A 27446-nucleotide genomic window follows, 5' to 3' on the forward strand; every position below is an offset into this window, starting at 1 on the left:
CCTTCTCCTACCTGGAACTCCCTTCCACTTCTTATCCAATAGACCATCACTTTCTCTATTTTCAAAGCCCTTCTGAGATCATATCTCCTCCAGGAGGCTTTCCAATAGGAATCTCTAATCTACCCAGTTTACAGTCCTCAATTGCCACATTAGCCCTTCTGTACCACATAAAGACATACGTTACTAAAACCAGAGTATTCTCTCACTCCCTCTATCTGTAATCAGTGAACCAATGGTGTTCATTGAGCACTTACTGTGGACAGAGCATTGCACTAAACACTTATCTCTGTAATGTATTTAAGTACCTACCTATCCCCGACAGACCATATACTTCTGAGGGCATCGATCGTTTATTCTCCCAGTTATTTACTACAGTGCTCTGCACAAAGTAGCTGCTCAATTTATTGATTGACTGATTAACTGCACTTTAGTTTCACACTGTGGACAGAGACCATGTCTATCAGCCCTGTTGTATTGTACTTTCCCAAGCACTAGTGGAGTGCTCTGCACACAGTCAGCGCCCAATAAATACCATTGATGATGATGATGAACAACTTATCTATAATTATATCTATCATTATTCTTCTAAAATTTGTGCTATACATAGTGTTTGGAATATTTGGCCAGCATTTTTATGCTACTTGTAATTTATGGACATCTGATTTCAAGTACAAAGGTTAACATATCCTGTTGTAATATATAGTTATGTATACACGTTATGATATATTAAATTGTAATGTGTATCCTTAAAATCAATCCACATGTGCACAATCCCTGCCATATTTATCTAAGGCCATATTACATGCACAACTTTTACTATTAATGTATATTGACTAAATATTACATAATTGAACATTTACCTTTTTGGATCAGGTGGTTTATAACTTGCTCGTCCAAAAATCTTCTTTAAAGTATTGTATCCTAGGGCAGAAATCCTGGATATCACAAATATACTCCTTTGAATACTCCTTTGATTTTTTTTAATGCTATTTTCTGGGCCTCAGGCTCCCTGGTCTTTTCCAAACTTAATAGCTGAACCCAGTGAATTTAGATTTATGGGGCTTATCATTAACTTTCAAGTCCTTCTCCAGGAAGGACCAACCAAACCTACAAAAGGAAATGTAAGGCCATTCTGAGTGATTCTTAGTGTTTAATTCTTCTGATATTTCCCTAGCCTCCATATTCAGGAAAAATATCCAACTTTTTAACCCAGCTTGCTTGCCTCCGGCTTCAGGCTGGAGAAGAATGAGGAAATAAAGAGGCTGCCCCATAGTAGGTGCTCAATGAATGCCATTAATTGATTGATTGGGTCCAGGCTACCCTTGCAGTGCTGCTGTCACATAATAATTAATAATTATGGTACTTGTTAAGCGCTTACTATGTGCCGAGCACTGCTCTAAACACTGGGGTAATTATAAGTAATCAGGTAGAAAGAGTTTATACAGTCATAATGGCCTTCATGAGCTGCTGGGGCCCCTGTGCTGTGGCTCAATGGAAAGAGCACGGGCTTGGGAGTCGGAAGTCAAGGGTTCGAATCCCAGCCCTGCCAATTGTCAGCTGTGTGACTTTGGGCAAGTCACTTAACTTCTCTGTGCCTCAGTTACCTCATCTGTAAAATGGGGATGAAGACTGTGAACCCCACGAGGGACAACCTGATCACCTTATATCCTCCCCAGTGCGTAGAACAGTGCTTTGCACATAGTAAGCGCTTAACAAATGTCATCATTATTATTATTATTATTAAACTCACCCCTCGTCCTCCTTCCTACCTGATGGCAGATCCAGGCTACCAGCTGGTCATACCGCCTCCCCACTCCCTTTAACCCAACGTGAAGTGAGGGACTGCGGGTGGGGGGTGCATCGGTGACCCTCCGTGTCAGCTCGAACCATGCCAGGTTTTCAGGAGGCCTGACCTGACCTCAAGCCCCCGTTAGGCTAGGACGCTGTAGACCAGGCCAAATCCATAAAAGGCTGTTCCAGTCAATGAATCCTATTGATTGAGCGCTTACTGTATGCAGAGCACTGTACTATGGGGTAGAAGGAGGTGGGGAGCAATCCCATTTCCTGAGTATTTACCTCTTTTTAAAAAACTTAGCCCGACAAATCTGTGACAGTTCAACATCATAAATAGATAAACTTACTTGAAGGTGTGCATTCTTTAAGTCTTATTTATCGGTAATACCCACCACTTATCCACTCTCTTTTAGGAAGTTGTTTTCTTCTCATCAGACCCAGATAGGAAAAACTATGGTTATGCAAACGGATGTGGTATTTATAACCTGGGAGGCATGCATGATGCACTGCCTAATAGTTTTGCCTCAAGATAAGTCTTAACTAATCGAGTTGTGAATTGGCTTTTGATGCCAGGTGCTAGTTGCCCTGGAACTCAGGGCTGTGTTCTGTGTTCCCTGTTCAGAACCTTTGAAAACCATGTTCACAGGTAATGACATCTTTCTCAACCCAATCTGGGAGGCCCTCTAGGCTGAGATTTAATGACAAAAAGGAGTGAATTGAACCTAGAAATGTAAGAATAAAAGATTTCTAATGAGACTTGACAGTTCAAGGGCTTAGAGAAGCATTCTAATCTTTTTTTTTGCCCACCCAGTCTCTATACAAATGTAAATATGTCTGTCTTGAACAATTTGCCAAGCAATGTGGTTTTAATTTGTTAGCAGGAGATCCCACCTCCCCCTGCAGCCTGCCCCACTCTGGTGGGTTTTTTTTTTTTTTTTGACAATAAGTCACAGGTTTGGCAGTGTTCTGACATTTTCCTCAGCCATAGTGTCCCTATTTCTCTGCTCTCCTTTTAATACTTAGAACAACTTTTTTCATTGTTTTTCTGCCTCTGAAATGTGGGATGAGAGCAGATTAAACGAGCCTTCAAGTTCCCATAGGAAGTAAATGATGTTTCAAAGGCTACAGTTTCTAATAAAACAATATGAAGTAAATGATTGAGCCTAATGTGGAATATAAAGAAAGTGTCACCAGTAATGGTGTAATGTCATAGATGTTGTATGCAGTGTCAATTGTTGTTATTTATGACTCTTTCTGCCTTCTATTGTGGACTTCTTCCAGCCTTAGGGAATTTACATCATTCCTAATAGCAAAAGGCTCTGTGGTTCCCACAGAGTCGTTCAAAGACTGACTCATACCCCTTATGTTAATTGTTCAGCTCTGAAAATACAGCACTTACAGGGTGTGGCTCTAAGGGAAAATCTACTCTACTTACAGGGCATGTTCAGAAGTGTTTCACATATAAATCTTTTTTTTTTTTCAGGGCCTTAACCCTTTTCTCTCAATGACCCTGTTTTTAAGAACCAAATCAAACAGGACAGAAGTCTTAGTGACCAGATTCAACAGCCCTACATCCTTGGCATGGCTGGAAATAGTGAAGATCCAATGAGGGAATCCAAGTGCCCCTCCAGTAAGAAGGCTGAGGTGGTCCAGGAGTCCATCTGACCCCCATATAGGCCCTCTAGGCCAGGTCTCTGCCCTGGGGCCAAGGGAAGCATTTGGCAATGGGAGAAATACTGGCCGGGTCAGAGCAGCCTGCAGCGGTGCCAAACCAGTCGGCTGTGAGGTTTGGGGGTCAAGGAACGTGGGCAGTAAAAGTGGAGATGGCCAGTCCAGGCTGCAGCAGTGAGCAGGAGCAGCCAAGTTGAGAGACCTCCTCCAGGCCCTCAAAGACCTCCCCATCTCCCCTCTTTCATCTCCTTGGACCAGAGCTGAAACAGACCTCTGGAGTGGTGCAGATGTCCTCCGCTGCTTGAGGCCTCCAAACTGGCTCTGATCTCTGTACGGCTTTTACAAGTGAATGTGGCCATCCTGGCAGTTTGTGATAACTGACAGCATCTGTCTGCAGTAAAGACAAGTGGGCAGAGGAGGAGAAACATACACAACATCTGTCCAATCTAATCCAGCCTGTTATGCTATTGGCTTTTTTTTAACCACGCACTTTAGTTGGCTCAGTGTTTGTTTGAAGACAACTCCAAGCCCAACATCCATGTAAAATTCTTTCCTGAAACAATTCCCTATGATAATCAAGTGAACAAAAAAAAACCCGAAAACAAAAAACAATCACTTAAAGGTACAGAATTTTTGTCACGGGAAATAAGTGCCGTTTATATGTGGCAGTACAAAGGCAAGTGTAAATATTTTTGCAGGTCAATGGAATAAGCAGCAGTGCCATGTATTAAAATTGTTTATCTTCTTTTTATTAAAAAAAAATTAGGTGCTACTCTTAGAGAGAGACAAAAATAATTCCCCAGTGGCTCTGTAGTAGCCAAGGATCACAAGCCCCGTCTTCAAAAATGCTAGTTTTAAAAGTTTTAACCCTTACTGTCCTATAAAATGTACTAAGAGATACTTTTTATATCTTTGTCAGTAGGAAAATGTAGAACATTCTTCAGAGACTAAGGGTATAGACCACTGCGCCACTAAGTCTCTGTAGAAAAAAAAAAAACTGAAAATACACACTGCTGTCTGCTGCAGAGATTCCTGGCATTTGTCACAGTTTAAGCCACAGAGATGTCAGCTCTTCGCCAAAAGTTTCCTCAGATGGTTTGGAATCTACATCCTTTACATTACATTCTTGTTTGTTTGTGGGATATTTTAACATATGAAATATGTGCAGGGGGAGTCAGAGAAGAGCAGACTGACTAAGGAGTCCTAGATAGAACACGGAAAAAATGCTATGCTAAGCTGCTTCGTTTTGTCCCTTTTGCAGGATGGGGGGATCTGTGCACCAGGGCATTTTTAAAAACAACCTTCTTTTTGATGATGCTCAGTTTAATAGGTTACTTTTTAAGTCTTTGTTTTCTCATGGAGTAGAAAGAAAAGCCTTCCAGTGGGATATCTGATTATTTTGCTGAGTCTGCAGAGAATCAGCTTCCTCCTATTGCACAGCGCAGGCGGGCAGCCCTAAAAGAAATGTAGGTTCACTTTTTTCTTTTTTCTTTTTCTGAGGGGAATGTGGGGGAGTGAATTACTGCTAAGTATGTCCATAATATGTAGTCTACCACAGGAAATGAAGTGGCCAGTGGTCTGAAAACTGAGTGGGAATTCTAGTTCTGGCATCTTTGGCTGTGAGCTAAGTCACTCAGCTCTTCTCTTTCCTGTGCTTTGGTTGCGCACATGCTCACTCTCTCTCTCTCTTCCCCCACACCCTCCTTGTTCTCTCTTTTCTGCCCTCCCTCTTGTTCCCTCTCTCATCTCTTTGCATTAAAGGGAAATAGTACTTACTTCACAGGGGTGTTGCAAGAATTAATTAATTATTGTTTGTCAGACTCTTTGAAGATAAAAAGTGCTGGGTGGCATTGTTATTCACTTTGCTTCATACTGCACAAAGGGTTACACTAGTCCTATTAGAAAATCTTAAACATGAGTCCTTTTGGAAGACTGTTTCTGTATGAATATAACTAGTATAATCCCAATGCCCCAGACAGCAATAGAAAGGACAATATATATATATTCCAGATGACTCACAAGCCAAGATAAATATCATAGCTGTGATTTTTTGAGTTTTGGTGGTTTGAAAATTTTCTTGCCATTCACAAGCCTGCAAAATATGATGCTCAAGTCAACATGTTTGTTTGTTAAAGCCTACAAGCACAGCTTCTGAACTGCCAGTTAGAGTTAATTTTATAGCCTCTGAGAAGTTTACATTGTATGAAACATGTACTGTTGAAAAGGTGTTTATATATTGACACTCTACCGTGGCTCGTATGATTTTACTTTCTTTCCTTTAATGCTTTTTGGAAATTCTTCTAAGTCATTTTGAGTTATATTACCTCAGTTCTTCCCCGAAAGGTTGATGAAAAGGCTTGATATCAGCTGAGTGGTGATTAGATTTAAGTAATACCTTGAAATGTCCTGGGAAAAATTCCAGAAAAACATTCTATACTAGAGAATAGAAATCGTGTGTGTGTGTGTGTGTGTGTGTGTGTGTGTGTGTGTGTGTGTACAGTCTATGTATTACACATTTTAGGCAGTTCTGAAAGAAATTCAATATACCATACTTAGGCAATATTGACCCTTCACATCTGTAATGAATCTAATTCTGCCTCTTGGAATAAAACTTGAACTCTCTCATACCTCAATCATTAATAAACAGGATTCCCTTAGTGCAGTGGAAAATCAGATGGTTAGTGCTTGGTACTCTATGCAGTAGACAACATAATGGTTGTGATTTCAGCACAGGGATACTTTTTCCAGATCTAGAAATGGCTTAGTAATCATATCAAAAATTTTTGACAGGTATGGGGCAAACTGTGAGGAACCATGCCTTCATCTATTTTACAGTTTAAAAAATCCTGTTGTGTTTCAGGGTGAAGAGGACTGAAACAAAGAACTGTACCATAAGCAAACCTCAAACCAACAAAAATCCCATAAACACGTATCTTGGCTCATTCAACTCCGAGACAAAGAGCAGGAAGGCTGAATGTCAAGCGTCTCCTGGTCTTGAGTCTGAAGCAAATTGTAGGAGTACAGGACAACCGAAAAATGGCATAGATACAGCTGAGAGCAACTTGGAGCTTCCTGACAGAGATTTGGAAAATGTTAATCAGACACAGCCAGAAGGTGCAAGCAGCCAGCAAAAAACTCATTCTGGGGAGCAGTTAAAGACAAGACTTCTGAGCAGAAACTCTCCTTGTAGCTGTGAGTCAGCATCACCAAGTCCAAAACAGAGTCAAAAACCGACTCAAACTCCATGCAAACGAAAGAGACATGGTTCCGAGGGAATCCTCGACCATCGCAAGAAAATGTCTTTTGGAAAGGATCAGTTAGTGTCAGGACAGGCAGCAGTAAAAGAGAACAACACTGAATCGTACATGCCAGCTTTGAAATTGTCCAATCCTATGTTGTTTTTGAAGCAAGACTTGGCAAAAGTCATGTCAGATGGAGAATTACAAGCTTTGGGAAAACTCCCCTTGAGACATCTTTTTGTGAAAAATAATCAAGAACAAGCACATCAGTTCAGCCCAGCTTCAGGCTCTGAAAAATTAGCCATAGTGCCCAAATTCACTCCGTTAGAAATCGACTTCTGCCCTTCAGAACAACTCATCCAAAAAGGGAAGAAAGAAGCCAAAATGGGCCCAGAAAGTTAATACTAAAGAGGCTTAAAGAGTCTTAATTTGTGGCACAGTTCAGTGCTGTATGAAAACCAAGTTATTTCTGACAGTTTGTATCCATAATATTCTTCAGTAAATCATTCAAGTTGTGGAAAATTAAAATCAGCGTCTTAATTGTTTGTCTTCATGACTAACCCCGTTGTGAAAGGCATTTAATAAAGTAACCAAATGATTGTCAGACACATCTGAATTTGTGTCAGTCAACAGGTGAACATTATGTAAACTCCTTAAGGGCAGAGTCATGTCTACTTAATCTGTTGTACTCACCCAAGCACCTAGTATAGTGCTGTTTACACAGTTGATGCTCCGTACGTGCTGTTGATTGACAGAGGTACTAGTCTCTAGTGTCACTAGAGCCACTTTAGAGTAGGGATTCTAGATCTCTTAGCTGAAGAAGACCAGAGACCAGCTGCTTTGGTACACCCATTTCTGTACCACTAGGGTTGGGTTCTTGCAAATCTCCAATCAATCAATGTTATTTATTGAGTGCTTATTATGTGCAGAGTACTGTACTAAGTGCTTGGGAGAGTTCATTATAACAGAGTTGGTAGACATGTTCCCTTGCCCACGAGCCTTCAGTCTAGCAGAAGGCTCACACTGTTATGCTCACTTTTCCCGCACCTCGCTGTGCCTTATCCAGACAGGTCCATGTTGTCAGGCAGACATGCCCTCATTCTCTATGATTTAACCCAAAAGTTCAGAGAAAGCTCATTATGGCAGGACGGAGAATTACCTCCTAACGTTTCCCCCATTCTCCTGGCCTCCTTTTCGTTGGGCAGCTCGGCCTTCCAGGCCTCCTGAAAAATCGAGACGAGGACAGTAGCATAACCAAGGCCCTGGCTGGAGTTGTGGGATCACTGATCTGGCATTAACACCCGCTTCTCTGACCTTGATGAACCACTCTGCCTCCAATCAGTTGTTTAAAATATGGGGAAAGGATGTTCCTATGATTCATTCAATCATATTTGTTGAGCGCTTACTGTGTGCAGAGCACTGTACTAAGCGCTTGGGAAGTACAAGTTGGCAACATATAGAGACGGTCCCTACCCAACAGCGGGCTCACAGTCACAAACTGGCCACTATTTTCTGCCTTTAACCTATCGCCAGTTTCTTCCCCCAAAACCTTAAGGAAAGTTTGGAGTAGGGCGCAAACGGCCGTGGCAGTCTTTGCTGCTGCCAGTCTCAAGCAGGGCTCCGCCTGCAGGGTCATCAATTGCTGCCCCCTTGGCTTTAAGGGATGCTGTGTTTTACCCTAATCCCATTTCAGATCGGAGGTTTTGGGCCCAGGGAAGATCTCGATGTTTCATTTGTAGTTGAATTTTGAGCTCCCAACGTATAGTTAGCCTGCTTAAGAAGCTGTGTGCCCTAGTGAAAAGATCACAGACCTGTAAGTCAGAGGACCTGAGTGCTAATCCCAGCTCTGCCACTTGCCTGCTTTGTGACCTTGAGCAAGTCATGTAATTTCTGTGTCTCAATTTCCTCATCTGTTAAATGGGGATTAAGACTGTCAGCCCTATGCGGGACAGGGACTCTGTCCAACCTGAATGACTTGTGTCTACCCCAGTGCTTAGTACAGTGCCTGGCACATAGTAAACACTTAGCAAATATCATGAAAAAGTGCTAACTACATTCCAAACTCCGAACTAAGCCTGTTTTCTTTCCATTAGGCCAAGCTGCTTCTCTCCCTTCTGTGTTGCTTATGCATTTGGATCTTTACCCATTAAGGACTTGATATTTACCTCACCTTCAGCCCCACAGCATTAGGTACATATCTGTCATTTATATTTTCCGTCTTCCCCTCTAGATGATAAGCTGCTTTTGGGCAGGGAACATGACTACCAATTCTGTTGTACTCTCCTAAGCACTTAGTACAGTGCAGTGCTCAATACAGTGCAATGCAGTATAATGCATTGCTCAATGCGCTGCACTGCACTGCAGTGCAATGCAATACAATGCAGTACAGTGCTCAATAAATACCACTGATTGATTGAAGGAGTAGACAGAGACTATCTCTCTACCTTCTACCCCCAAAAGCACTTTTTCATACACTTAGAGCTGCTGGGAGTGAAGTGGAGTTAATGTTTGGTGTGCCATTTGGAAAAGAGTAGATCAAAAAAGTTTAAACCCATTTGATCACCCTGATCCTGCATTCATGATCCCATTTATGTTGGGAAATACTAAGTAACCTGGAAGTTAATGAAAGAGGAGGAAACGCCAATATAATCGTGACATTATCCAACTCACAGGGCAGAGTAAACCCTTAAACCAGAGCCACTTGCAAACATTTGGGTTATTCTTGTGTGTGTGTGTGTGTGTGTGTGTGTGAAAGAGGGTGGAGCTGATACAAAGTTCTCAAGCAGCCAGTGAAATAAGCAAGGTTTATAAATTAAAACTATATTTATACATTTCTGGTAATTACTTCTAAGGAAAATTTGATGCATGTTGAATATTATATTTGTAGAAAAAAAATCTCCAACAGCTACCATGTTGACACCAGGGCAAGAATTTTCTCCTTCCCACCACCCACACATAATAATAATAATAATGACATTTATTAAGCACTTACTATGTGCAAAGCACTGTTCTAAGCGCTGGGGAGGATACGAGCTGATCAGTTTGTCCCACGAGGGGCTCACAGTCTTCATCCCCATTTTACAGATGAGGTAATTGAGGACCAGAGAAGTTAAGTGACTTGCCCAAAGTCACACAGTTGACAATCGGCAGAGCTGGGATTTGAACCTATGACCTTTGACTCCAAAGCCCGTGATCTTTCCACTGAGCCACGCTGAGGGTGATGTAGATAGTAAGTGACCATTATTACATGTGTTTAAGGAATTTTGCCTCTAAGCATACTCTCCAGATGCCTGAAATATATATAGTTATTTTGTTATTTAAAGACATTGAATGAGGGGTCATTTGAACTATTTTTGTGTGGTTTTACAATAGAAGGCCGTTTTGGTTGTGGAGTTCTAAAAGTGTGTTTAGCGTCTATTTGGTTAAACGTCTTTTAGTCTGAAATTAAGGATAATATAGGAATGATTTATGTTGACACTGATAAGTCAACTTCTGAAAAATCTTAGGATAACAAAGACTTTAGGACTGTCATAATTCTAGGACAATAAAAACAAATTTTCACAGCTACTTTACACTAAATGTAGGAGATGCAGGGTCACAGTGAAGTTTTGAGGTGATTTTGAGGTACTTCAACTAGAATTTGTAATTATATTAAGCAACTTTTTTGTACTACAGTGTACAAAAACTCCAGATTAATTTGTGCTTTTTAATGTCAATGTATTTTTTCAATATTATTGGGGAAAATATCCCTTGTCTCTAGTTTCTCATAGTTCAATTTCTTAGTTCAGTTGTTCAACAGTCAAAGTGAAGTATCATCTGAATACTTTTATACTATCCCATTTGAGGATGGCGGTACCGTGTTTGGAAAATTATTCATGCATGATTAAATATTTAGATTTTAATCCACTTAAAATAAAAGGGTATTTGGAAAATCCTAAGTGAAATTTTTAGTGTAAAATTAAAGCACTATTAATTTCTCCTCTTTGGTGTTGAGCTCAAAAGGAAATACAGCTTATTCTTTAATGGAAAGCATTAGCATACATATTTAAGGGATAAAATCATTGTGCTTTGTACAGTTGGGGCAAGATTGTGAACTTGTTTATGGATCCTATTCTGAGGGACTGTGGTACTGTAGGGGACTGAGGAGGGGGAGTGAAAGTAGGGAGGAGGCAGAGCACAACAAGACCCAAGATACATTAAAAGCGAAGTTTTTTTTCTGAATTTTGTTTTTAAGATCAGGATTATCGATACTTCTTTGAGAAAAGTAATCCTGTGTCTTTTAGAACTTTGGCTTATTCATTTCAATTGTGAATGGCTAGTTCCACCACAAAACTCTGAATTGCAGCACATGTGAATTAATCAGAAATTTTCTGATAGATAATAATCCTTGATTCAACCTGTACTGACTTGAGTATGGAAATCACTTTAATTTCTTGTTTCCAGGTTTGTGGAGGTGCCTAGGCCTGATTCATCAAGGCAAGATAATTCATTCCTTGTTACTAAAATTCTGATGAACTCTAGCATGTTTGAGCAAGCGGAGAATCAAATTTGAGATTATTTCATTTTCTTAAATAGTTTAAAGCCTGCTTTCATACCAAATAAATTAAAAGTTGTAAAGTGCAATTAATTCAAGCAATTATTGAAGTTCAGAAATCTGACCACATATGTATCATCACATATTATGATACAAGGTATAATTAAATTCTCAGTGAAATCTGAAGCAGACTCCCTCTAATTTAGTTTCTATCTTAATTTAACAAGATAGAAAACATTTACAAATAAATGTCACCAAATGGTTTTACAGAGGGTGACTTGAATAAATGAAATCATTATCCATAATTGTCTGGAAGCACTTACTGCCATATTTAGACATGTTCTAGTAAGTTTTATAATGTTACATTCGATTACCACATATCACCTTTTGATTTCAGGTGAATTTCCTTTTTGAAAATTCTTTCATTTTACTTTAAAACAAAATTTGATTTTTGAATTCAGTTAGGCGGGGATTAAAAAATGAGTTTATCAGGTCCAGTATGATCTATCCCCAATGTGTTGTTGTAATATCTCTAAAATAAGATTATAAAGTCAAACATCGTGCAATAGTAATTGCCATGAAGACCTCTGCTCTAGTTTGGCTCTTTTCATTCATGGAAAATTGGAATGTGGAAAGAGACTGTGCCTGTTTAGGATGCGATAACTTAATTACTACTGTCCATAATAATAATTATGGTATTTGTTAAGCGCTTGCTATATACCAAGCACTGTTCTAAGTGCTGAGGTAGATACAAGGAAATCAGGTTGTTCCACTTGGGGTGCACAGTCTTAATCCCTATTTTACAGATGAACTGAGGCACAGAGAATGTGGCAGACTGGATTTATTTGTGTTTAAAGAAATCAAATCGACTTAAAGTTGTTCTTATCTTGAAGCAGTATTTCAATCAAAATAGTAAATGAACCGTGGAACTTCCCTGAAAGGGAAAGTACTTTTCTTATTGAACTGTTTGCTTCACATTTCAGTTTTGGGTTTGCCCAGAGTCTCTATAGGAAATGTGTAATAGTTGCTTAGGTCAAAGGGGATGCATTTTATTATAAAATGTCTCATTTCTAAGTTTTGTAGCAATTATCTGCTTCTTAGTAATGGAAGGGGTTTCAGCATTCATTTTAAGTGATACTAAGATACGCCTGTGTGAAATGAGATGATTGTGTGATCTGAGTGAGAGGAGGGAAAAGCATGTTTTGTTTCTTAGCATTACCGTAAGCAGAATTTGCACTGAGACTTCTTTTAGAGAAGTGGAACAGAGCTGCATATACTTCATTCAATTAAAAATAGGTCTCATCTCACCATAATAATCCAACTTACATGACTCCCTGGGGAATATTTCATTTTAGAATTGAGGATTAATTCATTCAATCATTTATTGACTGTTAACTGTGTGCAGAGCACTGTACTAAGTGCTTGGAAAGTACAATTCAGCAATAAAGAGAGACAGTCCCTGCCCACACCGGGCTTACAGTCTAGAAGTGGGGAGGCAAACATCAAAACAAATAAACAGGCATCAATATAAATAAATAGAATTACAGATATATATAGTCATCAAAACAAGTAAACAGATGTCAATATAATGAAATTGCATCTCTGTGAATGCAATATCCCTTCCCTAGGTGACTTATGAGCACCACTAGATTTTTGTGAAGAAAAAAGTGAAAAACAAAGCTGCTTCATAATTTGCCTGTTTGGGGGGTTGGTTAATTCACAAGGGCCAAATTGGCAGGCAGAAGTCTAGAGACTCAGAAGAGTCCATCCTTTCCCTCTTCAGAAATTCAGAAGCAGCAAGGCCTAGTGGAAGGAGTGTGGGCCTGGGAGTCTAAAGGCATGGGTTCTAATCCTGACTCTGCCACTTGCCTGCTGTGTGACCTTGGGCAAGTCACTTAACTTCTCTGTGCCTGTTTCCTTATCTATAACATTGGGATTAAATACCTGTTCTCCCTCCTACTTATACTGCAAGTGACTTGATTTACTTGTATTCACCCCGGTGCTTGGCATGTGGTAAGTGCTTAACAGATAGGACAATTATTATTATTATTAGTAGTAGTAGTAGTGCTGCTGAACCAGGGAGCTATAAGTAATTTATTTCGTCACCTACCTGTGCCTTTCTTCAGCTGTAAAATTCAAATTAATATTGGCTTGAGGGGTTAATGAAAAAGTTTGTTAAAAACTTTGATTTTTTTAAAAGAAAATTTGCATTAGGCAAATCAAAGCAGTGGTCCTCCCTTTGTGGGAGGGAGGGGAGAGGGCACAGGACGAAAGATTCACGGGAAGTATAATTCAGTTACATGAATAGTCTTTTTTTCCTAATCCCTGTCTGTGTTTAAGTCTGTTCTATCAGACTCAATTTATGCAGGAAATATGGACTAAACCTCTCATTACAAGGGGAGAGATTTATTCTTATTACAATGAGGAAATTTTAAATGCAACCATGTAATTATGTGAAATTTCTGTATAAACCTTTGCAGTTTGCTTTTTATCCTCAATCATGAATATCCGTGGTTGGTTATTGAAACTAGTACAGTATTTGGCAAGTCAAGATTTTGGATTGTGTATCTTAAAAAAAAAAAAAACCAATTTCAAATCCCCACAAAGTACCTACGAAGAGAGACTGCTCCTTTACCTTTAAAATGTGATATAGAGCTTGACTGGAAATCTACAGGAAAAAGAAGAGCTTTGATCGTAACCTGCAGATTTTTTTTTTTTTTCAGAACGTGCCCAGGTTATTAGCTGACATGACATTTGTTTCAGGTTTTCTCTCAGGAACTGATCCAGAAGAAAATCTCTGCAGGCTTCTGAAGTCTTCAAATCCCAGAAGGCCATGTGTATGTATGCTGGGGGAACAGCAGGCTGACCTATTCGGGGGAAAGGTCAGTCCAGCACACAAGACTAAAAAGGAAGGAAAAAAATCCAGCTCCTCAGCAGGGAGCTTGACTTGCTTGAGGGCAGAAGAGCTTTTGTAAATGAGTTCTTAGTCTCCCACGCTCTCTCACTGGCTATTTTTTTATCAGTCCACTTTTTGGAACAACTTCTGTCTGTCTCTCTCTCCCCTCTCCCTCTCCCTCTCTCCCTTTCTCTCTCTCTCTCCCTCTGTCTCCTCCTCCCACCTTCCTTCACCCTTCCCCACTAGAACACCAAGATAGAAAGGCCGAGTCCCCCTCACACTGGACAGAAAGAGGTTGTGGGTTGGCTTCTGTGGTCCCAGAGGCTCTGAATGACTTTTCTTAAAACCCTCACCCAATACCAAGAACTATGAGAGCTTCTTTCCAACCTCATTGTTGATACTGAGGAGAATTTAAGCCAACCTCATATATTGCTGCTGTCAGAGGAAAGAGGTAGTACAGTAAATTAGAATGGCCTCCAGGCAGAATTTGGAAAACAGCTCTATGGGTTTTGTGACTTTTCCCAGTAGGATGAGGGGGGTGAGGAGGAGGACGAGGAGAAGAAGGCAGAGAAGGAGGAGGAGGAGGAGCCTTCCCTTAATGAGACTCCAGTGAATAGAGCTTATTAAATAGGAAAACATATTTGGTTTTTTCATTCCTTTTAAAATTCTTCCCTGGCAAAGCTTTCCCAAGTGTCATTCTCATGAGCCTGATGACCATAAAGAGCAGAGTGGCTCTCCGCCTGGGAAGAGGAAGACTTCAGCAGCTGGGAAAGTATTCCCGAGCTGCTCCCAAGAGGAAAGTGCCCACTCAGAGTGGGCAAAAAATTCTACAACTGGGAGCTTTCTAAATATCGCACTCATTATCTGAGGGCAGTGGGAATATCCATCTGGGCAAACCTGCTCGGTTAGACCTAAAAATTTTAGCAAATGTGACATAAGGATTTTTTTATCCTTCTAGTGATCATCTAACAAATTACAATATGTTTTTTTCCAAACTGGTATATATTTACACCCAGCTGCCCCAATTTCCTCTCCCTTCAGGAAATTGCCATCGGGGTCTGATTTTGTTCTTCTGTTTCTTGTAGGCGGTGATGGATTCTAAGGCAACTTTCTTGTGTGTGGAACGGGCCTGTCTAGAAATTGAAGGCACACCAGAGTCACTTGGACTGTAGAATGTAAGTGGACGCAAGTTCAGCTCTGAAGGCTGTAGGCTGTAAGCTCTAGACTGTAAGCTTGGTGTGGGCAGGGAATGTGTGTGTTTATTGTTTTATACTCTCCCAAGTGCTTAGTACAGTGCTTTGTACCCAGTAAGTGCTAAATAAATGGAATTGAATGAATGAATGTCCCTTGGGGCATGTGGAGGGGGCTTAGGACAGCTTGGGTCTCGTCATGGTGTCACGTGCTCTAGAGTTGGTGATTTCGGCTACATGCTCTGAGTGGCCCCACATGGGTCTAGGATAGTGTTGGTCATGATGGTGTCATGTATTCCGGAGCCTGCTGATTTCAGCTACATGTGCTGGGTGGCTCTGCTCAGAGATTGCTGCTGATTGGGACTGGAATGGCTGCACAAGCCAGGGCTCCTAGCCAAGGTGAGAAGCTATGGCAGCAGCAGCACATGGTCTTTCCCGATCCCAGGGTGGAAGTGGAGAGCAGTCTCCCCTGGTCCTGCAGGCTGGAGCAGAATCTGGAAGCAGCAGCAAGGGAGCTGAGCTTCATCAGGAAGGACCCCCTGCAGTGGCTCAGGTTTTCTCCCCTGCTGCTTTCTCCACTCAGCAGCCCCAGGACATTACTACTTCCCTGCAAATCCTGGACTATTCAGGACTCCCCCACCATCCCCATCAGGTGGCCCAGAGGGGCAGCAGTGTGAGCTAGGGGCAGCATGCCTCTGGATTAGAAGGAGGCTTCCTGCCACCGCTGATTCCTCTGCTAGCCTGAGGCCCGGGCAGTTGCCCTACTCACCCACAGCTTTCTCCTTCCCCAGGCATATGGAGTTTGTTGGCTGGAGGTGCCGATCCTAAGAACATGGAGTTTCTTTCAGTGTTTACAATACCTTGGTTCTGTGTGAGCCTGCAGAGCTGAACTTGTGCCCACTTCAAAATTCAGGACAATTATGTTCATTATTATATCTTTCCATTCTCAGGTTGACTTTTGGAAAAGTTGGAGGTCATCTCTAAGCTTTGGTTTTCGATATAAGCAGTGGAAAAACCAAAGAAAAAAACATAAACATAAAATATAAACTAGTCCGTAAGCTCGTTATGGGCAGCGAATGTGTCTGTTAAATTGCTGTGTTTGTACCCTCCCAAGTGCTTAGTACAGTGCTCTGCACACGGTAAGTGCTCAATAAATATGATCGATTGATAAACAAATGTTCCCCAAGCAATCCTACTCCTTTTTTTATGGTATTTGTTAAGCACCTACTATGTGCCAAGCACTGTAATAAGCATTGGGGTAGATACAAGCTAATCAGGTTGGACACGGTCCATGTCCCACATGGGGCTCACGGTCTTCATCCCCATTTTACAGATGAGGTAACTGAGGCACTGAGAAGTTAAGTGACTTGCCCAAGGTCACATGGCAGACAAGTGGCAGAGCCAGGGTTAAAACCCAGGTCCTTTCGACTCCTAGGCCCATGCTCTTATCTACTAGACCATGCTGGAATGCAGTGCTCAATTCTAAAGGCATGGGGACAGAAATGTGCCTTGCTATATTTTCCCGGGCACATCATCAATCGTATTTATTGAGCGCTTACTATGTGCAGAGCACTGTACTAAGCGCTTTGGTGGAAGAAAGCTTAGTATTCACACATGCTGAAGCCATCTCTGGCAGCAACATCATCTCTGGCAGCTGCATCATCTTCAAACCCGAAGGGCAACTCTGTACACGAGCGCACATGTACACATACACGGACATACACACACACACGTGCAGATGCGTACTCACGTACACACTTACTCACCCAGCCTCAGGGTCAAAAGAAAACTTACCTCCCACTGGCTGGACTTTTCTTGCCTGGCCCAGCCAGCAGATATGAGCAGGGTTTTGGGGAATAGACCATTGTGTAAGGCATGGCAAAGAACAGAGGAAAATTAGAGTGTTTCAGAGCATTCTGGTTCAGGCCTTAACTTGTCCGGGGAGCTAGTGATGGGAGCTCTAAATCCCAGTCATCCAAACATGGCAGGGCAAGTGAAAAGACCAGAAGAGCTGGGAGATGTCGACTCTTGGCAGAATCCTTCTGGTCTTGGAACTAGAAGCGCTTAGGACTCAGTCCTCGGGTTGACAGGGCTGAGCTCTGGGAATCTAGAAATAATAATGATACTTAAAAAACCATAATTGTGATATTTAAGTGCTCGCAATGTGCTTGTCATGCACCGTACTAAGCATTGAGATAGATAATCAGGTCAGACACAGTCCCTGACCCACGTGGAGCTTACGGTTTGATTGGTTTGAAATCAATCAATCAATCAATCATATTTATTGAGTGCTTACTGTGTGCAGAGCACTGTACTAAGCGCTTGGGAAGTACAAGTTGGCAACGTATAGATACAGTCCCTACCCAACAGTGGGCTCAAGGGGAGGAAGAATAGGTATTTAGTCCCCATTTTACTGATGAGTAGACTGAAGCCCAGTTAAGTGACTTGCTATAGGTCATATCAGAGGGCAGGAAGAGGGTGGTGGAGTCTGATGTCCCGCAGGCCTGAGCTCTTTCCAGTAGGTCTTACTGCTTCTCTCTAAACAATAAGATGTGGTCTGGCCTAAGTCACCACTCCCCCCCAGACTGAAAATGGCTACTTTGCCCAAGGGAGTCAGGGAGGAAGTTGTCTGTGGCCACGATCTTTGTCACTGGTTAGAAGACCATCCAGTCTGAGTCAATGTCTTCATTGGAGAAACCCCAAGCTGCTCTTTAAACATTCTAACCTTACAAAACCTTGTTGGGGTGAGAGAGGTCAAATATTACCCATGCTTCACAAAGGGGGAAAATGAAGAGGAGAGGGACCAAACTGAAATGGCTTTTCTGAAGAGCAGTTGCCAAACAAAAAAGAACCCCTGGAAGCCAGTGTTTTAAAGGACTAAGCTATTTTCACCTTGTAAGACTTTGAGAGAACTTAAAATCAGTTGTTCCAGGGTACACCTAACATAGGATGTTCAAAACCAACTACTTTTGTTAGTGTTTTTTTTCCTCACATGATGAATTCAAAGATGCATTAGTCTTAAAAGGACCAAAATCTTCTGCTCACCCCTAAAAAGGAAAGGGGCTATACCTGAAGTTTAGTGCTGTTGGTATATTCAGAGAACTCAATTTGTTTCAAGAAAGCAAGGTGGAATGGTTTTGTGGCCTTATTGGTGAAATAATTGAAATTTGTCCTGTCAAACAGCACATAGTTCTGTCTTTTTATCTTTCACTAGGATCATCGTATTTATTCAGGGAGCAGTAAGAAAACTGCTTGGTGAGGCTCTTGTTTTTCCTTCTCCTTTTCCCTTCTCTGACTCTCCCCTATTGCTAAAGGGGAGAAAGATGTCATTCCTTGCTGTTGCCAAATTTTCTCTACAGAATACAAGGTGGCTCTTTCTTCTGACTGCAGTAATCTGTCTGCAACTACGGACTTTTCACTTGTTCAGCCAAACAACAATAGCAAACTTGCTCCTTAGGTGCATTCCTACAGCAGAAACCGAGAAAAAGCTTACGGTTGGTTTTTTTTCGGTGGGGGGGGTGTCTGGCTCTTTTCTTCCTCTAGTCGATTTTCCTTTCTGCCGCAGTCAGTGTTTCCCATTTTCTCTGCACCCCCGCCCCTCTCCTAACAGTGTCTTCTGTTTCCCATCTGCAGCTTTTGTGCCCTGAATTCATACTTTGAAAATGTCAGTAAAACTAAACAGAGAAAGCCCCCGTGAGGGTATCTGGTAATAAATGTTCTGCAAGGGAAGTGCTTCTATTTCACTCTCTAGGATGGAGTTTTTCCAAGGAATCCATCATGGGTGCCTCAGCTGGTCGGAAACTTTTGCGTAACATTAACTCTGGCCTTTCCTGAGTTGATTAGCTGGTTAAAGATGGCTTAACTGATAGGGCTAGTCAAGCAGCATGAGGTGTGAAAATGTTAGTGAGAAGTAGGACTGTCATAAACGAACAGGCAATTAAAGAGCTGTTCTACTGCCTGGATGTGGCTTCACACTGGAAGTGGTTAAGTTCATCATATTTAAGCAATTTAGTTTTTAGTACTCTTAACTGCTCTTGTGATTTATTCACTGATAACCTGGGAGTAACCTACTCCAAAAGGGAGCTGCAAAGGCAAAGTGGTTAGGGAATGCGTGATTACACATAATTACATTTGTGTTTGTCTGACACCAAGACAAGTCCCATCACAATTACGGTTCAGGCTTTAAATAAAGGACAACTCCAAGAAGGACTTTCACTATTTGTATCTTGTGAGGAAGAAGGCTCAGGGGCTTTTGATTTCCTTCTTCCCTCATGCTGCTTCCTGCTACTATTTCTATAGTTTTCTGAGATGGTAACCAAGTAGGAAGGATAAAGCAGAAAGCAGCCCAAAGATAGGGACTTATCTGACCGGAGGTCTGAAAACACCTTTCTCCCCTTATAAAATTGGCAGTGGGCAGGGCTTTTATTTTAGAATTACAGCAACCACAGGGTATGGTTTTTCCTGCCAGATCCCAAGGAAATGGGGTTCAGCAGGGAAATCTGCCTGCCTCCATTAGTTAATAATGATAATAGTAGAAGTGGTATTCGTTAAGTGCTTTCCGTGTGCTAAGTGCTGGGGTAGATATAGTATAATCAGATCAGACATTGTCTCTGTCGCATGAGTCTAAGGGAGGGGGAAGAGCGGGTATTGCATCCCCAATCTACAGAGGAGAAACCTGAGGCACAGAGAAGTAAAGTGATTTGTCCAAAGTCACGCAGCAGACAAGTGGCAGAGTGGGGATTAGAACCCGGGTCTCCTGACTCCCAATGCTGTGCTGTTTCCAGTAGGCCATGCTCTGTTCATTCTTATGAACATTTTTACACCAGTGTTGAAGGGAGCCACTTTATCATTCTGAAGCCAATTTTTAGCATTGCCTAAGGCAGGAAGCAGACCAAAAGCTGGAAGAGACAAGTTTGAAGTTTTTAACTTGTGGGTTTCCAAGAGAGAGTGAGCGAGAGAGAATGAAATGGCTCATCTTTATCCAAAAACAAAATATTCAGAGAACTAGGACCACACAAAGATCATCCCTCACCATTTGGGAGGTGCCTGAACCTAAGGACCACCCCTGAGGGGGTTTGTTGAGGGGAGTTACCACTATATTACTGATCCTGGGGAGATGCTCTGTCGCCGCTTCTTTGAGGGTCCCAGTCCATCCCCGGGAAAATTCTCCTAGCCTGCGCATCACAGAAAAACACCAAGCCCGAACATAATAGTACATAATTTGAGACTTGTAAAACACTCACTTGAACTTGAAAGAAACTCCCTGCAAGCCAGAAAACTTGGGCTTTGCATGCAAGAGCAGGTAATTCTGGAATAAATAGCCAAAGCAAAGTTAGACTCGCCCTTTTGACAGGATTTCAGAGAGCTGCCATCCGTTGTTTAGGCCTCAAGCGTGGTTACTTTCCCTTCTGGATGCTAGGCAACTGTATTGCTGCGAATTTACAAGTCGTCCCGTCCCTTTGCTTTTTACTTTTATTTTAATCACCATTTGGAAGCAGTTGCTCACAAAAGGAAGTTCGTTATTTTTAATAGATGGAGATGATGCAACATGGCAGCTTTCTGGATTTCGAAACACCGTTTGGGGGCTTCTGAGACCTCAAGTGATTAAACCCCCAAATAAGAAATTTGGAGATTTCTGTCCACTGAAAGTGAGTTGAACTACCTATTGCTTTAAGGCACTCGAGGGTGTCACCACCAAGTTGGGGCCTCTCAGTCACTCTTGGGGTGGAGAGAGAAAAAGAATTTCATTGTTTTTGCAAACTATCTTTTTAAAACAGAATCTCAGGAAATAGATTTCTGTTCCAATTCGAGAATGAGTCACAGTTGACAAAGAAAAAATACACATCAGCTGCAGGAGGCTTCCCATAACCAGTTTGCTTGTGTGTCTTCCCGGGCCACTAATCTCTTGGGCCCAATGGGGTTAAAAGAATGGCTTGTGGAGATCTTGGCAAAAATGACGTCGGTTACTCTGCTTCTGAAACCACCGTGGCAGGAAGGAGATAGACCCTTTGATCGTAGACAAGTCAACTGGGCCATCGTGGCTGCCCTTGAGCCTCTGTTTTAATAAAAAACTAATTGAAAATATGAATTAATGTGAACCAAGAATGGAGGCTTGACTTCTGCTTCAGAGTTAGTGTGAAACCTTGTAGTTAGAAAGAGCCTTTCTGGATAGACCTCCAAGCACATCAGCTACTGGGTCTACTCTGGCCAGGGAAAAGCAGTAATTGCTTTTGGTTAGGAGACTCATTAACACAGGCAGGGCTTGTTTCTTAGTAATAATAATAATTGTGTCATTTGTTAAGTGCTTACTATGTGCCAAGCCCTCTAGTAAGCGCTGGGATAGATACAAGATAATCAGGTCAGACACAGTCTCTGTCCCACAAAGGGCCCTTAGTCTAAAAGGGAGAGAGAATATGTATTGAACACCCATTTTACAGATGAGGAAACTGAGGCCCAGAGAAGTTGTGACTTGCTCAGTTACAGAGCATTCATTCATTTGTCTAATTATATTTATTGAGCACTGTGTGTGAAGCACTGTAGTAAGCACTTGGGACAGTACAATATAACAACAAAGATACATCCCCTGACCACAGCAAGCTTGCAGTGTAGCAGACAAGTGGCAGAGCTAGGATTAGAAACCAGGTCCCTTGGTTCTCAGGCCTGTGCTCTTTCCCTAGACCCATTTCTTCTATTTAGGAATTTAATCTTTCTGATGCTTGACACTCTGCAATCCAGGACCCTGCAAAAGTTTCTGCCCCTTGTCAAGAGGTGACTTCAGCGTCCTCAAGCCTGGTAGCGGGACTGGAGTTGAATTCATTCCCTGCGAAAGTTGCATGTGGGAGGTCAAAGAGAGAAGGTGGGCCTATTTCCTGGAGAAGGTAAATAACTTTCTTTAGAAGTAGACTGCGCAAGAGGTATGGAAAACCCTTAGTTGGAGCCAGGACATCAGGTATGGTCATGATCATCTCGTTTGTAAAACAACTGGTGGAGAAACTAGGGGTTTCAGTTCTCCCATAGGGTCTCACACAACCTTGTTATAACTAATGTAATTTGGCAGGAGAGTTGGCATCAGCATCACTTGGCTAAAATGTCACTAGTCATTAAAAAAAAGCCCAAAGCCAACAAACAAAAATATATCCCTCAATGGAAAAGGCATCTCGCCTTGTGAACTTTCACATTCCCAGGCCTGAGCCAGGTCGGAATGGTCTGCACTCTGTGGAAACCCGGTTGCATGCCCTTTACCCTATTCCAAGTCATCTCCAATTTGGGAGTTGCTCTCACATTTCTGAAAGTCCCCATCTCTGGCCTGTTCCCTCGGCTGTCAGGATGGGTGATCTGAGAATCATTTGGAGTCAGTACAGTTTCTCTTCTTCTCCCTTCATCCCTTAGCCCAGTATGGAAAAGGGGGGCTATAATGTCATTTTGCAGTACAACGCATCAGCTAAGGGACTGGCTGAAAACGGTTTCCATTCATTCACAAATCCTTTCAATGGGCTCTTGGGATGGCCTTCTGTCCAGCTGTCAGCTCATCTGCCCCATGACTGGTCCAAGCTGCTATGGCTGATATGTTTACATGGCCAAACTCCCTCCACCAAGCCAAAGCAATGTCTGTTTCCAAAGAAGCCGGGAGGGGAGCACAATGGCTCTGGAGATGGTGAGGGTCAAGTCAGTCAATCGTGTTTATTGAGCACGTACTTCGTGCAGAGCATTGTACTAAGCGCTTGGGAGAGAACAGTATAAACATAGAACAGACACAATCCCTGCCCACAGTGAGTTACAGTCTAGAGGACCATCCCCAACTCCCCAGACCCTGATCTGGGAAGATGTCCATAAAATGGTCCGTGTGATATCTTATATCGCCTGCCCAGCCTAGGCAATTGAAGACATATCTTGAAGACATATTGCCCGCATCCGTGTGTGCTGGCAATAGTTAATGACAATGATATTACCATTAAATACTGTGTGCCAAACACTGCACTAAGTTGTGGTGTAGGTACCAGGTCAAAAACAAAGTTCTTGTCCCAGCATCCAGCTTTTCTGACCTACCCACATGGGGTTTATGTTTAATGAAAGCAGAGTTGGGAAATTAATGGGATAACAAAATACCACACAACTTTCCACTTCAGGGCAACCATAGGATTCATTTCTAGTAATAATAGTGGTATTTGTTAAGTGCTTAGTATGTGCCAGGCACTGTACTAAACACTTTGGTGGATACGCCATAATCATAGCATGCTGACTGAGCATTCTGCATTTTGCAGTTCGCAGGCTTGTCCCTTCAGGAGATCCTTTGCCACCTCTCTAGAAAGGAAAGGGGAATGGAGAAGAGACTCAGGGTGCAGGTAGGCCACAGTGAGGCATGAAAGCGATTCACAGCACTGCAGCTCACTCTTTAGGGCTGACTGACTCTGTTGCTGAAAACAACTAGAGCTGCAAATGTGCTGCTTTAGTCCCATCATTTCAGAATTTCATCAAAAACCACCAGAACCAAATCCTTCTAAGGTTGGCTAAAGAAGGAAGGAGAGAGACCCAGAGGCAAACTTTGGAGCAATGTGTTTCACCTCCATTTCAGGACAGGAGACTGATTGTATACCTGCATCTAAAGAGTATGGATGGCACATTCCTACTGAACGCTAAGACTGATTCATTTCTTTCTAATCCCAAATGCAGGTCACTGATGAAAATACAATTCCTGGAAAGAGTCTCTGAGCAAACAGACAAAAAAAGTTCTTTACAGTGAAGCTTGAGCTGGTCACAAGAGATCCTAGCTATAAAAGTCAAGGGATTATTGAGCTTCATTGACATTTAAATCCCTGGACAGAAGGTGAAGAATGAGATGGCAGATAGAGCAGTTCCCATCTGATTGTTTTGCTTCTCCCCAGCTGAGGAGGGACTCCAGGGGGCTGGGAAACATCCACTGGGTGAAGCTTGTAAGTAATAATAATAATTGTAGTATTCAAGTGCTTACTATGTGTCAGGCACTGTACGAAGCTCTGGAGTAGTTACAAGCTAATCAAGTCCCTGTCCCATGTGGAGCTCACTGTCTTAATCCCCATTTTACAATTGAGGAAGTCCGGAGCAGTGAAGTTACTTGCCCAAGGTCCCAGCAGAAAGTAGAGAGCCAGCATTAAGTCTCAGGCCCTTCTGACTCCAAGCCCATGCACTTTTCACTAGGCCATGCTGCTTCTCTACATCTTGTGCTCATGTCAGTCATTAGTCCATCATCTATACCCCGGGACTGTTCCACACTTCCACTATGGCTCCACACACTTTCTGTAATAATGGCAACAGTTTTCTCTGTTACTTTGATTATAGCAGAGAGGCATGATGTTCCAAGGAGACCAATCAGAGCCCTTAAAGGTACAGACTTGGGTCTTGATCAGTAGAGGAGCCTGCCTGTCCCTAAGAACACCTTGTTGGGAGAAGATGGAAGGACTGAATGACCAGAGCCCACCCATAACATGCAGGACACCTGACAGAACAGGTCCTAAAGGAATTCCCTCGCCTTCTAGAAGCAGCTTTCTGGGAAAAAGGTGGTGAAAGAATTGTGGCATATTATAGTCAGGATTTTTTTTTAAAAAAGGTACTTGTTAAGCGCTTATTATGTTGCCAACTTGTACTTCCCAAGCGCTTAGTACAGTGCTCTGCACACAGTAAGCGCTCAATAAATACGATTGATGATGATGATGATGAAGCACTTACCACGTGCCAGGCAGTGTACTAAACACTGAGGTAGATTCAAGATAATCAGGTTGGACACTGTCCATCTCCCACATGGGACTCACAAGTCTTAATCCTTATTTTACAGATGAGGTAACTGAGGCACAGAGAAGTTAAGAGACTTGCCTAAAATCACACCATCAGCCAAGTGGCGGAACTGGGATTAGAACCCAGGTCTTCTAACACCCAGGCCTGTGCTCCTTCCCATCAAGTTGGAAACTGCTACTGAGCCTGCCTGCGTTTTAGGAAGATAACATCAACATTCATTCAAGTAAGTGGAAAAAAAAAAAATCCTTCCCAAATGGACTCAGCTCAGTCTCACCCACTTTTCAGTGCTCTGCCCAGAGTAAGCATTTACTAATACACTACAACTATTACTTACAGAATTGGCAATTTCTCAGTTGCCATTGACAATTCTCTCCAACACTATAAATACACAATCCAATCCTAGAATTAAGTCATCATTCTCACCACGTGGTTGCTTTGGGTTAAGAGCTAACATGAAAAAAATAGTAAGTGTATTTCAGCTCTTCTGTTGTGTCAAGCACTTTACTAAGTGCTTGCACATCAGTTACATTGGACAGACCCTATCCCCCATGGAGCCCACAGTCTAAGAGGGTAAGGTATTTAAACTGTTTTACAGATGAGGAAACTGAGGCACAGAAAAGTGACTCACCCAGTGTCACCCAGCAAATGACAGAAAGGGGTTCACTTGCCCAAGGCCACACAGCAGACAAGAGGCAGAGCTGGGATTAAAATCTGACTCCAAGCCCAGTGCTCTTTCCATAGGCTGTGTTACTTCTCATTTCGGGGATGGATGTGAAACCCACTGAACTCTCAGGGGAACAAGGAAACCACCACCATTCTTCTAACAATCTTCCTTAATCAATCGTATTTATTGGGCACTTACTGTGTGCAGAGCACTGTACTAAGCGATTGGGAAGTACAACTTGGCAACATACAGAGACGGTCCCTACCCAACAGTGGGCTCACAGTCTAGAAGGGGGAGACAGAGAACAAAACAATTAACAAAATAAAATAAATAGAATAGATATGTACACGTAAAATAGAGTAATAAATGCGTACAAACATATATACATATATACAGATGCTGTGGGGAAGGGAAGGAGGAAAGGTGGGGGTGGATGGAGAGGGGGAGGAGGGGGAGAGGAAGGAGGGGGCTCAGTCTGGGAAGGCCTCCTGGAGGAGGTGAGCTCTCAGTAGGGAGGAAGAGGCTTTAGGCTGCCCAAGGAGCCAGGTGACCATTGGCTACCAGGAGTGCTCAGAAGCTCAAAGACTCCACACAGGTCCATGTTTTCATACAAAAAATTTAATAAATATTACTTTTCAAAATTTATTGCCAGGAACAACACATCAAAGATGCATTTTCATGTTCATATAACACTAATATCACAATACAAGGTATCTTCATGATCTCATTGGTTATCCAATGAGATTACTCTGTTTATAAGCCTTTTTGATCTTAAACATTGTAATAGCACTTTGATTTCCTCACTTAAGGCGGGCAGTGTAATCTATGGCAAATCTAAACAGTGATCTTACTGGATAGTCTACTGTTCAAGTATTCAACTAGCTTATTCGAATACTCCCTAAATGCAGTAGATTACAAAAAAAATCAAATCTATAAGTGGTTCAGTATTACATAGTCATGGTGAAAAAAAAATCAGAATTTACAAAATAAGATTGCTGTGCTTCCAACTTCACGCACTAATTTGATTTTTTTTTTTATTATAAGCAACCACTCACATTTCAGCTAAAGTCATAGCTCAATTTGTTCCCTTAAACTGCTTTGGAGCAGATTATCTGCCTGTCACTTCTCTTTCAAGTCTAAAGCAGCCCTCCCCCCATGAAAAAAAATAAAAGACATTCTAGTCTAATTCTCTAAACTGCCTCAGTCAGTACTTACAAATAGTCTTAAAGTGATACTATAGAAGGTGTTTCAAACATTTGACATCGTACAAAAAACCAAAAAAACACAACCAGTATCAGGGCATGAAAGCCCATCCTATTGTTAAAAATAAACTATTTTTAGAACACCTTAATTTTGGCATATAGGCAACATGTAACACGGAAATAAATTCAAAAAAATAAAGCCATACGCTTACAATGCTATCAAAAACCTTCAACTCTAAACATACATATAAATAAAAAGGAATGATATTTAAGGCTCTTGATTATTAAGTTAATAAATCAAATATACACAGTGATTAATAAAAAAGAATTATTTACATAACTATACAAAACTTCTACTTGACACATTTTTCCTCTTAAATTCTTCATTTTACCAGCAACTGCTGACATCAAGCCCCCCTCCCCCACCCTCCCCCAACAAAAATACAATAAAAAAAATAAATAATAAACTTATTTGTGATAGTTGCTGT

General features: G+C 41.8%; 1 protein-coding gene across 1 annotated transcript in view; it reads left to right on the forward strand.

Annotated features, from left to right (window-relative positions):
- LOC119932320 (SLX4 interacting protein) overlaps positions 1 to 7312 on the forward strand; it is a 160261-nt gene extending 152949 nt beyond the window's left edge. The window contains 3 exon segments of the mRNA XM_038751438.1: positions 4831 to 4931; positions 6326 to 7080; positions 7083 to 7312. Of these exon segments, the coding sequence (XP_038607366.1) occupies positions 4831 to 4931; positions 6326 to 7080; positions 7083 to 7132 (906 nt within the window). The 3' untranslated portion in view covers positions 7133 to 7312.
- Positions 7313 to 27446: the final 20134 nt, after the last annotated feature.

This window comes from Tachyglossus aculeatus, chromosome 9, assembly GCF_015852505.1.
Source record: "Tachyglossus aculeatus isolate mTacAcu1 chromosome 9, mTacAcu1.pri, whole genome shotgun sequence".
NCBI lineage: Eukaryota > Metazoa > Chordata > Mammalia > Monotremata > Tachyglossidae > Tachyglossus > Tachyglossus aculeatus.